General features: G+C 47.9%; 1 protein-coding gene across 4 annotated transcripts in view; it reads right to left on the reverse strand.

Annotated features, from left to right (window-relative positions):
* Positions 1 to 6,697: 6,697 nt before the first annotated feature.
* LOC135981889 (GTPase IMAP family member 4-like) overlaps positions 6,698 to 13,285 on the reverse strand; it is a 71,571-nt gene continuing 64,983 nt past the window's right edge. For 2 of the 4 annotated variants that reach the window (XM_065586658.1, XM_065586657.1), the window contains exons 2-3: positions 11,771 to 11,870; positions 6,698 to 8,374 (exon numbers count right to left, since the gene is read on the reverse strand). In XM_065586658.1, coding sequence (XP_065442730.1) covers positions 7,731 to 8,374; positions 11,771 to 11,816 — 690 coding nt within the window. In that variant the 5' untranslated portion in view covers positions 11,817 to 11,870 and the 3' untranslated portion in view covers positions 6,698 to 7,730. Of the gene's footprint in view, positions 8,378 to 11,770; positions 11,871 to 13,285 lie in introns of all 4 variants that reach the window. The other 2 variants (XM_065586656.1, XM_065586655.1) reach the window with 1 other exon arrangement.

Here is a 13,285-nt window from a genome sequence, read left to right on the forward strand (position 1 = left end):
ACTTCCTAGTTTAAAGCTCTTTTGATTAGATGAGCCAGCCTCCCTCCCAGAAGTCTATTTCCTTCCCTACTCAGGTGAAGCCCATCCCGCGAGAACAGGTGTCTGTCCCCGAAAGCCTCCCAGTGGCCATACATCCCAAAGCCCTCCTTATAGCACCACTCCCTTAGCCAACTATTTATTCTCACAATCCTATCAGCCCTTTGCTGCCCTTCCCTCGGAACGGGCAGAATCCCACTAAAGATAATCTGAGCCTCTATCTCCTTGAGCGTCTTCCCCAGCCTGGCATAATCTCCCTTGATCCTCTCTAACGAGAACCTAGCCGTGTCATTCGTTCCCACATGAAGGATTATCAAGGGGTTCTTACCTGCTCCTTTTAGGATCCTTTTCAACCGCAGGTCCACATCGCGTATCCTTGCGCCCGGGAGACAGCACACCCTTCTGTTCTCCGGGTCCGCCCTGGTCACAGTTCTTATATCAGGTTTGTAGCAGTGATGTTACCGACTGGTGGCTTTTAAAGTCTCTGGTAACTCTCAAAAGATTGGGAAGTCCTCAGTCCATTGGTTGGAATTCTCCTTTTAGTGTAAGTCCAAAGTCCAGAGATCAGAGCAGGAAAGAGGCAAAATGGAAATGTTTCCAGAGTCTTTTATACCTTGTCCCACATGGATGGAATTTTACTGTCAACAACAAAGTTCTCAGTCTGAGAAGTTGTGGAAAAGTTCCAGTTGTGGAAAATTACAGGCACAAGATGGAGTCCAGCGTCACAGGAGCAAGTCACATGCCCTTGCATGCTTCGATGACTCTCAGGAGCAGCCATTATCCATATTCTGGCTAAGGCATCCACAGGAAGGCTCGCAAGGCAGGGGCGAGCTTCTATAACAGCAATAACCTGAAAGAAAGAAAAACACAAACAGCCAAACAAATTTACTCACCCCCAAGTTAGTCCTCTCACCTTGTTCGTTCAGCAGGGGATCTCCTTCTTCCCCCTCAAAGTCCCCTGTTTGCAGTCCCCTGGTCACTAACTCCCCTTGGTCACTTAGCCTCTGGCTTTTAAGGTCTTCTCTCCTAGGTCAGCCCTACCCCCTCGTTAATCATACAGGGGGAGGGTGATCACAAGGCTGATTAAGGCTGATCACAGCTGATCAAGGATGATCCAGGGAACAAAGGCTCAAACAGTCCCCAGACACACAATCCACAAACAAAAACAATGAGGAGTCCTTGTGGCACTTTAGAGACTAACAAATGTATTTGGGCATAAGCTTTTGTGGGCTAGAACCCACTTCATCAGATGCATGGAGTGGAACATCCGCAAACAGGAGAGTTTGAGGGAGGAGAAGGAGATATTGCTGCTGAACGAACAAGGTGCGAGTACTAACCTGGGGGTGAGTGAGTTTGTTTGGCTGTTTGCATTTTTCTCTCTCTTTTAGGTTATTTCAGTTACTGGCTCAGTCGGGATTGTGTGTCTGGGGACTGTTTGATCCTCTGTTCCCTGGATCATCCTTGATCAGCTTCAATCAGCCTTGTGATCACCCTCCCCGTGTGTAATTAACGAGAGGGTAGGACTGACCTAGGAGAGAAGGCCTTAAAAGCCAGAGGCTAAGTGACCATGGGGAGCTAGCAACAAGGGGACCACAAAGAAGGGGAGTTTGAAAGGGAGTTGTATTACAGTCGCTATGGTCGGAAGGGGCCACATCATCAGTGACAATGCTAGTCCTGTCTCCTCCGCTTGTGCCTGTATCCAGAGAACCAAGCCATGGATACCTCTACCCAGATCCTGGTGTGGATTTGTAGAGACTGTGGCCTGCATTTCCCACTCACAGAAAGCCAGGCTGGGAGGACCATCCAATGCGAAAGGTGCCTGCTGGTGAAATCTCTCAGGAAGCCGATGGGAGAGCTACAGGAGGAGGTGGCCAGGCTGAGGAGCATCCGAGCCCACGAGGAATTCCTCAAGAGTATTCACATGGAGAGATCCAAGGCTGAGGAAGCTATCCAGCTACAGAGGGCTGCTGTTATGCTCCCGCGGGAGGAGGAGATGGCTCTGTCACAGGGAGGAAACTGGCAGCTGGTTACTTCTGGAAGCAGACAGTGCTCCACCCCTACACCCAAGCCACCCGTTATGCTGCTCTGGCAACAAGCGATGAGGAATCACCCCCTAAGGGGGAGGAAGCGAAGCCAAGTACCCTCAATGCTGGGAGGTCTGCGGCCACCACTTCCAGGAGGAAACATAGGGTAGTGGTGGTTGAAGACTCTCTTCTGAGGGGGACGGAGGCACCCATCTATTGCCCTGACATGGCATCCCAGGAGAAATGCTGCCTGCCAGGGGACCATATCCGAGACGTTACGGAGGGATTGTCAAGGATCATCTGGCCTCTGACTACTACCCCATGCTACTCATCCATGTGGGCACTAATGATACTATGAGGTATGACCCTCAGCAGATCAGAAGTGACTGCAAGGCTCTGTGAGTAAGGGTGAGGGAGTTTGGAGTGCAGGTGGTGTTCTCTTCGATCCTTCCGGTCAAGGGTAGGGGCCTGGGCAGAGACAGTTGCATCCTGGAGGTGAATGCCTGGCTGCAAGCATGGTGTCACCAGAAGGGCTTCAGCTTCCTTGACCATGGGATGCTGTTCCAGCAAGAAGGACTGATAAGCAGAGAGGGGGTCCACCTATCAAGGAAGGGGAAGAGCATATTTGGATACAGACTGGCTAATGTAGTGAGGCGGGCTTTAAACTAGGTTCAAAGGGGGCAGGTGACCAAAGCCCACAGGTAAGTCAAACACATGGAGATCTGGGAGAAGGTCCAGAATTTGGGGTGGGGACCATGGGTTGTTATGGCAGAGATAAAGGAGAGACAAGACAGAACTGCGGGGAAATCAAATCAGTATCTTAGATGTCTGTATACTAATTCAAGAAGTATGGGGAATAAGCAGAAAGAACTCGTAATGCTCGTAAATGAACACAACTATGACATAGTTGGCATCACCGAGACCTGGTGAGATAGTATGCATGACTGGAATATTGGTATAGATGGATACAGCTTGCTCAGGAAGGACAGGCAGGAAAAAAGGGAGGAGGTGTTGCCTTATATATTAAAAATGTATACATTTGTATGGAGGTTGAGATGGAAATAGGAGACAGACTTGTTGAAAGTCTGTGGGTAAGGATAAAAGGGGTAAAAACAAGGGTGATGTCATGGTAGGGGTCTATTACAGAACACCTAAGCAGGAAGAAGAGGTGGATGAGGCTTTTTTTAAACAGCTCACAAAATAATCCAAAGCACAGGACTTGGTGGTGATGGGGGACCTCAACTACCCAGATGTCTGTTGGGAAACTAACACAGAAGGGCCCAGATTATCCAACAAGTTCTTGGAATGTATTAGAGACAATTTTTTATTTCAGAAGTTGGAGAAAGCTACTAGGGGAGAGGCTGTTCTAGATTTGATTTTTGACAAATAGGGAGGAACTGGTTGAGAATTTGAAGGTGGAAGGCAGCTTGGGTGAAAGTGATCATGAAATGGTAGAGTTCATGAGTCTAAGGCAGGGGCGGGCAAACTTTTTGGCCTGAGGGCTGCATTGGGTTTCGGAAATTGTATGGAGGGCCGGTTAGGGGAGGCTGTGCCTCCCCAAACAGCCAGGCATGGCCAGGCCTCTGCCCCCGCTTCTCACCCCCTGATGCCCCCCTGACTCCTGCCCCATCCAACCCCCCCGTTCCCTGACGGCCCCCCTGGAATCCCTGACCCATCCACCCTCCTGCTCCCTGTCCCCTGACCGCCCCCAGAATCCCCACCCCTGACTGCCCCTTGCTGCCCCATTCAACCCCTCCTCTCCTTCCTGACTGCCCCCCGGGATCCCTGCCCCCATTCAACCCCCCTGTTCCCCAACCCCTGTCCACCCCCCCTCCCAACTCCCCTGTCCTCTATCAACCCCCCCGCTCCCTGCCCTCTTACTGTGCTGCCTGGAGCACCAGTGGCTGGAGCCAGCCACACCACCACGCAGCACAGAGCACTGGGTCAGGCCAGGCTCTGCAGCTACACTGCCCCAGGAGCTCACAGCCCCGCCACCCAGAGGGAAGGGGAAACAGCATGGAAGGGGCTGGGGGTTAGTCTCCTGGGCCAGGAGCTCAGGGGCTGGGCAGGAGGGGCCTGCGGCCCGGATAGCACCCGCGGGCCATAGTTTGCCCACCTCTGTTCTAAGGAATGGTAGGAGGGAGAACAGCAAAATAAAAACATTGGATTTCAAGAAGGCAGACTTTAGCAAACTCAGGGAGTTGGTAGGTAAGATCCCATGGGAAGCAAGTCTAAGGGGAAAAGCAATTGAAGACAATTGGCAGTTTTTCAAAGAGATATTATTAAGGGCACAAGAGCAAACTATCCCACTGTGTAGGAAAGAAAGGAAGTATGGCAAGAGACCACCCTGGCTTAACCAGGAGATCTTCAGTGATCTAAAAATAAAAAAAAGAGTCCTACAAAAAGTGGAAACTAGGTCAAATTACAAAGGATGAATGAAAACAAACGACACAAGTATGTAGAGACAAAATTAGAAAGGCCAAGGTACAGAATGAGATCAAACTAGCTAGAGACATAAAGGGTAACAGGAAAACATTCTACAAATACATTAGAAGCAAGAGAAAGACCAAGGACAGGGTAGGTCCATTACTCAATGACGTGGAAAAATAATAACTGAAAATGTGGAAATGGCAGAGGTGCTTAATGACTTCTTTGTTTCTGTTTTCACCAAGGAGGTTGGTGGTGACTGGACGTCTAACATAGAGAATGCCAGTGAAAGAGATAGGATCAGAAGAGGCTAAAATAGAGAAAGAACAAGTTAAAAATAACTTGGACAAATTACATGGCTTCAGGTCACCAGGGCCTGATAAAATGCAGCCTAGAATACTCAAGGAGCTGACTGAGGAGATATCTGAGCCATTAGCGATGATCTTTGAAAAGTCATGGAAGACTGGAAAAGGGCAAATCTAGTGCCCATCTATAAAAATGGAAATAAGGACAACCCAGGGAATTATAGTCCAGTCAGCTTAACTTCTGTACCCGGAAAGATAATAGAGCAAATAATTAAGGAATCAATTTGCAAACATCTAGAAGATAATGATGTGATAAGTAACAGTCAGCCTGGATATGTCAAGAAAAATTCATGTCAGACCAACCTGATATCTTTGTTTGACGGGGTAACCAGCCTTGTGGATAGGGGGGAAGTGTTAGAAGTGGTATATCTTTATTTTAGTAAAGCTTTTCATACTGTTTCACATGATCTTCTCATAAACAAACTAGGGAAATGAAAACTAGATGGAGCTACTATAAGGTGGGTGTAAAACTGGTTGGAAAACTCTTCCTAGAAAGTAGTTATCAGTGGTTCACAGTCACGCTGGAAGGGCATAACGAGTGGGGTCCCACTGGAATCAGTACTGGGTCCAGTTCTGTTCAATATCTTCATCAATGAATTAGATAATGGCATACAGAGTACACTTATGAAGTTTGCAGACAATACCAAGCTGGGAAGGGTTGCAAATGCTTTGGACGATAGGATTAACATTCAAAATGATCTGGACAAACTGGAGAAATGGTCTGAAGTAAATAGGATAACATTCAATAAGGACAAATGCAAAGTACTCCATTTAGGAAGGAACAACCAGTTGCACACATATAGTATGGGAAATAAATGCCTAGGAAGGAGTACTGTGGAAAAGGATCTGGGGGTCATAGTGTATCACAAGCTAAATGTAAGTCAACAGTGTAATGCTTTTGCAAAAAAAGCGAACATCCTTCTGGGATGTATTAGCAGGAGTGTTGAAAGCAAGACATGAAAAGTAATTCTTCCACTCTACTCCGCACTGATTAGGCCTCAAATGGAGTATTGTGTCCAGTTCAGGGCGCCACATTTCAGGAAAGATGTGGACAAATTGGAGAAAGTCCGGAGAAGAGCAACAAAAATGATGAAAGCTCTAGAAAACATGACCTATGAAGGACGATTAAAAGAACTGGGTTTGTTTAGTTTGGAAAAGAGAAGACTGAGAGGGGACATGATACCAGTTTTCATGTACATAAAAGGTTGTTACAAGGAAGAGGGAGAAAAAATATTCTTTTTAACCTCTGAGGATAGGACAAGAAGCAATGGGCTTAAATTGCAGCAAGGGAGGTTTAGGTTGGACATTAGGAAAAACTTCTTACCTGTCAGGGTGGTTAAGCACTAGAATAAATTGCCTAGGGAGGTTGTGGAATCTCCATCATTGGAGATTTTTAAATGGAGGTTAGACAAACACGTGTCAGGAATGGTCTAGATCAGTGGTTCTCAAAGCCGGTCCGCCGCTTGTTCAGGGAAAGCCCCTGGTGGGCCGGGCTGGTTTGTTTACCTGCCACGTCTGCAGGTTCGGCCGATCGCAGCTCCCACTGGGGGGGCTACGGGAAGCGGCGGCTACCACATCCCTCGGCCTGCGCTGCTTCCCGCAGCCCCCATTGGCCTGGAGCGGCGAACCGTGGCCAGTGGGAGCCGCGATCGGCTGAACCTGTGGACGTGGCAGGTAAACAAACCGGCCCGGCCCACCTAACAAAACCTATTTAGCTCTATCTTTCAACAGTGGGGAGGAACAGGTTAAACTAGACCACGGCTCTGACATTCGAGCTCCTGGCTTAACGAGGTCTTGCTGAGGGTGACTCCTCAGTTGTTATGCTTATGAGAAGCACACAGGATCTTTTTCAGGGGATAAGGCAATTCACCGAGTTTATTAAGAATACAATAGCAAAGCAGCTACCATATGCTCACATAAACAGACAGACAGACAGATACACACACACACACACACACACACACACAGTCCCGCCAGTCGATGTTATAGTTACCAGTCCAGGGTCTGGATCAATCTAGTGGCCAGCTAGATTGATCATGGGTAGGGAGGAGCTGGGTTCTGTCAGTCGCGACATGATGCTCGGGGGGTTGGAGACTTGTCAAGATGAAACCAAAGTCCCTTGGCTCTCGCCTATCTTTTATAGCAACAAATCCTCATGTAAGCCTATGGACTCTGCTGTGTCATGCTTGGATCATTAATTACAAACTAATGTTTTTCACAGTTTCTCTTTCATCAGAAGCATGTTGTTTTCACAGCGATTCTCCATTTCCTTATCTCATATCTTGTATCTTATTTAGGGCGGATGCCTTTGCACTTTAGGGTCATCAATCTGCACTCTCATCCAACCATCGGGGTCTCAGGATGATGATACTGGCATCTTGTATTTTTACTTCCCCCTTTTGTAATTTACTGGCATTTTTTTTCTCTTATTTATTTATATTCCATGCATACTCATTTACGCACAGAACACTACAATCATTTCAAAAGCAAACTTCTATTTCACTGAACAATTGGGGCAGAGGGGTTTCATTCCACTGTACGGCTGGAAATCCAGACAGACCCCATTGTGCTGGTGAATGAGAACCACACGAGAACAAAAAAAGGGAAGCTGACTGGTCTGGTTTCACTGATGAAGCAGAGAGAAATATAAAAAGTAAAACAATAAAATGATGAAAATTGAATTTGATTTAAAATTCTTCCAGGTTTTATTATCCAAGGTGAAATTAATGATACATTTAAGGGAAATGTTGTAAATATTTTAATCTCAGTTCTAAGATTTTTATACCAATCAAAGCCTTAACATTAAGCAAGTGTTCCAAAACCCATTTTAAAAAGATAAAAATTACAAGAAACCCCTGTCTCAGATGATCGTAATCAATTAGAGTATAGAACAAAATCTTTGGAGAAATAACTTGTCCTCCTTAAACATTTCTTCAGTATAACAGGGCTGTTCACAGTTTCCATACACCATGGCATCAATCATTTTAAGCAATTCAGAAACCTGAGCAGACTTTTCTGTTCCTTCGGCTCTGTTGTTGAAAGCGAGGCGTCGGTTTCCACAAGTCTGAATCAGCCTCCGAAGATCTTCATCAGCCTTTGCTAAGAACTCGTCCAGTGTTTTCTTCCCTAAGTCTTCTTTTCGGGTGAACAGGATGATCATGTGTTTCTTTGCTTTAAACTGGAAAAGCTTTTCTATCTCCTTGGCCACGTCCTTTTCTTCTTGGCTGAAACTACCCAGCTGTATGATGTGAATAATGGCATGGATCCCTGGAGAGAGGCGGTTAAGAGACGCACCTATTTTTTGGCAAGTCTCTTCATTATGTATCTTAGAGTCAAAAAGGCCAGGAGTATCAAGCACTGTAATTTTCCTCTCATTGACAAACGCTTCCTGTTTTTCACAATCCTTTGTAACTGAAGAGGGTGAGATATCCGAAATAAATTGTTCAGCACCAAGAATTGTGTTTCCTGCTGCACTTTTCCCAGCTCCAGTTTTACCAACAAGGACGATTCTCAGATCAGATTGTGCTGGGAACAAGAGAGAGAGAGTACGTCAGCCGGTCAGTACAGCTTACTTCAATCATGGAAAAAATTGGTCATGAATAGATTGTTGAACTGGAAATCTCTTAGCTCAGTTTCCCTTGTTTGTGATCGTTTATTTCAAAAGTTTACTAACCATAAAGAAACTTCATTCCACACCTGCTCCTCCTACCCTCGTCTCCCCGGCCCCCTTCTCTTCACATTGATTTTCATTTTCAAATAACACCCCACCCAAAAAATGGCACTAACGTGCTGTTTGCTGCCATCACATTGTTCACTCTGCTGGTGTGTTCTACCCCTTCCCCTGCCCGCTGTCTGTCCTCTCTGTCTGCAGTGTCAGCTCCTCGGGACAAGGACCATTTGCTACTCAGCATTGCCAGCACTCGTGATTCTCCGTGAGTGACGGGATTGCAGAGGGGCTGGAGCCTGTCTGACGATGCTGTGAAAGCACCAGCCCCTTGGGAAGTGCAGCCCTGGCAGAAGCCGGCGAGTTTCCCCTCCACTGGCCGCTCTCACATGGGGGAACAGAGCCCAGCGCTCACAGCAGTGCCCCTCTCTCCTGCCCCCTCCCCTGCTCCTCTGCCCTCCCCCTGCAGCATCCAGCCTGGGCGGGGCAGAAGGGGTGACAAGCCCCTGGAGCTGCCCTCCCAGCCTGGACCGGAAAAGGGAACCTGCTGCAGCCACCCCAGGCCGGGGAGAGGGATGAGGAACCCCAGGAGGAGCAGAGATGAGGCTGGGGGTGGCTGAACAGATGGGGACTGGAGCTGAAATAATTGCTGTGCAGGAGCTGGGCAGCTGTGGGGTGAGAGCTCCTGCATCAGGGGACGCACTCACCTCACCCAATACGTGTGGGAGAGGGGGCAGCACTCAGTGTCACCCCCCGTGTGCCTGGGCCGGGCAGGGGGAGTTCACACAGCGAAACACCCCAATGCCCGATGACAGGCTGCTGACACGAGCATTTCTGTGGTGCACCAGGGTGAGAGACAGAGATTGAAAAGATTGAAATATAGGTGTTAAAGAGACTGCACTGTGGACTCTGCCGATTGATGATGGATCAAGGGATCTGGGGGTCATAGTGGACCACAAGCTAAATATAAGTATCAAAGGGGTAGCCGTGTTAGTCTGGATCTGTAAAAGCAGCAAAGAGTCCTGTGGCACCTTATAGACTAACAGACGTATAGGAGCATGAGCTTTCGTGGGAGAATACCCACTTCTTCGGATGCCTAACTGGCATGCATCCGAAGAAGTGGGTATTCACCCACAAAAGCTCATGCTCCTATACGTCTGTTAGTCTGTAAGGTGCCACAGGACTGTTTGAAGCTAAATATAAGTCAACAGTGTAACAGCATTGCAAAAAAAGCAAACATCATTCTGGGATGTATTAGCAGGAGTGTTGTAAGCAAGACATGAGAAGTAATTCTTCCACTCTACTCTGCGCTGATTAGGCCTCAGCTGGAGCATTGTGTCCAGTTCTGGGTGCCACATATTTTGGAAAAGATGTGGACAAATTGGAGAAAGTCCAGAGAAGAGCAACAAAAATGATTAAAGGTCTAGAAAACATGACCTATGAGGGAAGATTGAAAAAAATTGGGTTTGTTTAGTCTGCAGAAGAGAAGACTTAGAGGGGACATGAGAACAGTTTAAGTACATAAAAGGTTGTTACAAGGAGGAGGGAGAAAAATTATTCTTTTTAACCTCTGAGGAAAGAACAAGAAGCAATGGGCTTAAATTGTAGCAAGAGAGGAGGTTCAGGTTGGACATTAGGAAAAACTTCCTAACTGTCAGGGTGGTTGAGCACTGGAATAAATTGCCTAGGGAGGTTGTGCAGTCTCCATCATTGGAGATTTTTAAGAGCAGGTTAGACAAATACATGTCAGGGATGTGATAGATGGTGCTTGGTCCTGCCATGAGAGCAGGGGACTGAACTTGATGACCTCTTGAGGTCCCTTCCAGTTCTATGATTCTATGATTGACCAAGAAACGTGTCTGCTCTGGGGGCTGGGGTCAGAATTTGGATTGTGTGCAATTCTGATCTCCCATGTGTAAGAGAGATTAATTCAAACTGGAGGAATGGAAAACCTACCTTATGAGAGGAGACTCAAGGGTCTTGACTTGTTTAGCCTGAGCAAAAGAAGGCTGAGGGGAGATACGATTGCTCACTATAAACACATCAGAAGGATAAACACCAAGGAGGGAGAGGAGCTATTTAAATTATGACCCAACGCTGACACAAGAACAAATGGGTCATCAACAAGGTTAGGGTTGAAATTAGGTGAAGGTTTCTAATCTTTGGAGGAGTGAAGTTCTGGAACAGCCTTCCAAGGGGAGCAGTGGTGGCAAAAACCCTAACTGGCTTCAAGACTGAGCTTGATACGTTTATGGAGGGGGTGATGAAACTGCCAACAATGGCATGTAGCTGATCTGTGACTGCTAGTAGCAAATATCTCCAGCAGCCAGTGATCAGCCACTAAATGGGGAAGGTTCTGAGTTACTACAGAGAATTCTTTGCCAGGTGCCTGGCTGCTGGGTCTTGTCAAAATGCTCATGGTCCAACTGACCGCCCTATTTGGGATCAGGAAGGAATTTTCCCCTGGGTCAGATTGGCAGTGGGGAGTTTAACTTCCTTTGCAGCACAGGGCACAAGTCACTGGCAGGTTTAAAGTTGTGTAAATGGTGGATTCTCTGTAACTTGAAGTCTCATGATTTGAGGACTTCAGTAGCTCAGCCAGAGGTACTGGGACTATTGCAGGAGGGGGTGGATGAGGTTCTATGACCTGGAACGTGCAGGAGCTCAGACTAGATGATCACAATGGTCCCTTCTGGCCTTAAAGTCTATGAGTCTATAGTGGGGAACACAGGGTTAGCTTAGTGTTCTACACGTCTTTTCATGGTGAGGAGGCCACTTGGGAATTCTATTTCCCCTTCCCCTCATCAGCCTGCCTGGGATGGAATTACTGAGTCAAAACTCTTCTCCTCTCTCCTCAGAGAGGACAGGCTGGGAAGGTTCATCATGCAGAGATTTAACTGCCACTGACTCTCCAGGGAGAGTGGGAATCCTGAGCACGCTCAGTCTGCCCCCTGCTCTATTCAATACTAGACCAGGCAGAGTGAGATGGACTCTGAACATCTGGTCATTGATGTTTCTCTGGTGGGAGAGCTGCAGTGGCCATGTGGATCGTTCCAGATATGAACATAACGCCTGACCCAAAGTCTATTGAAATCACTGGAAAGACGTCCCTTGATTGATGTCAGTGGGTATTGGGTCAGGCCTATATTGAGCCAATGAACAGCTGCCTGGCAGCACAGCCTGGGCCCATGATGCAATGACTTGATCACACAATTGTCACAACTTTCTCCAAATACAACTGGTAAAAATCTTACCTCTATGCCATACAGATGCAGCAGTGGGAGTTGCCTGGTCAGACATTTTCTCTGTTAAGGAGTCTATCCCCACGTCAGTGCTCAGTAGCTCACGGAATTTCTGAATTAAAAAAAGAGAGCGGAACGTAGTTGTCACTTGGGCCTGGCTCCACAAAGGGACGGAGGCGTTGCGATGCTGAGAGCTGCAGCACCTAACTTGCAGGCACCTAGAAAATCACTGGGATCCACAGAACCTGAGTTGTCTGCCCAGGCTCCCTACACACTGAATGGGGAGAGACGGGCACCTCAGAATGGGATCCACAAACGCCAACATGCTAGGTGGGGAGTCCCCTAAGGCACCCAGTGGGAAATGCAAAAGGGGGGTGGGGGTGTCCTAAGCCATATACCACTCTGGGATTTAGGCACTAAGTCTGGGCTGCAGGGAGGTGGCTGTCTCTGCTTGGGATGCAGAGCCGGGAACTCTGTCCTGGAGTCAGGTGCCTCAGCTCCTTCCCACCCAATACAGCTGGAGGGGTGTGGAGGCGGTGAGTGCCCTAACCCTGGGCTATTGGGTCTGCTGATGTGGGTCTCTCTCAGTCTTGCTTGTTGAAGAGTTTGTTTAATTAATTAAATGTGAATTGGGACAGGCAGCAATTGAAAATAACTCAATAGTCCAGTGGTTTGGAGACTCGTGGGAGACCCCAGTTCAAATCTCTTCTCATCCAGAAAACGGGGTGACTTGAGCCTGGGCCTCCCACATCCTGGGTGAATTCCCTATGTCACGTTATTGATTTGAACTGGGACCGTATAGAACATGGTTGCAACCAAAGTCCTGTAGTGGCACCAAATCTTGTATAAAGGGGGTCAAATGAGGTGTCTAAGACAAGGTTCTGGTTTGCTGGTTATGATTATGCTGTCTATATGTGTGTATCAATTTTGTAGTTGAAGTTATGAATATTGGCTCTATACTGTCTGTATTTCAAATTTATGCTATGCTTCTGGAAGACATCCCAGACAAGTTGGTGTTAGCTCTGCCTAGCCTTCTTGATGGCCCATTAAGGACCATCAGCTATACAATGGACCCATTGAGAGAAGTCAGATACGCCTTGTAACTCAGCAAAGTATGCAGGGACTGGCCCATATGACTCCAGACTCCATTTTGAGGGAGGGATTGCTCAGTGGTTTGAGTATAGGCCTGCTAACCCCAGGGTTGTGAGCAGTGGCGGATTAATAATTTTGCCGCCCCTAGGCCGGGAAATAATTGCCGCCCTGGCCCTGCCCCGACTCCGCCCTTTTCCCGCCCCCATTCCAACCCCCTCCCTAAAGTCCCCGCCCCAACTCTGCCCCGTCCCTTCCCCTATTGGATCCTTCCCTAAATCCCCGCCCCCGGCCCCGCCTCTTCCCCCAGCGTGCAGCATTCCCCCTCCTCTCCCCTCCCTCCCTGCCCCGCGAAATAGCTGTTTTGCGGCGCAAGCACTGGGAGGGGAGAGAAACAGGACGCGGCGGCGCGCTTGCAGAGGAGGCAGAGGTGAGCTG

Source organism: Chrysemys picta, chromosome 2 (assembly GCF_011386835.1).
Source record: "Chrysemys picta bellii isolate R12L10 chromosome 2, ASM1138683v2, whole genome shotgun sequence".
Classification (NCBI taxonomy): Eukaryota; Metazoa; Chordata; order Testudines; family Emydidae; genus Chrysemys; species Chrysemys picta.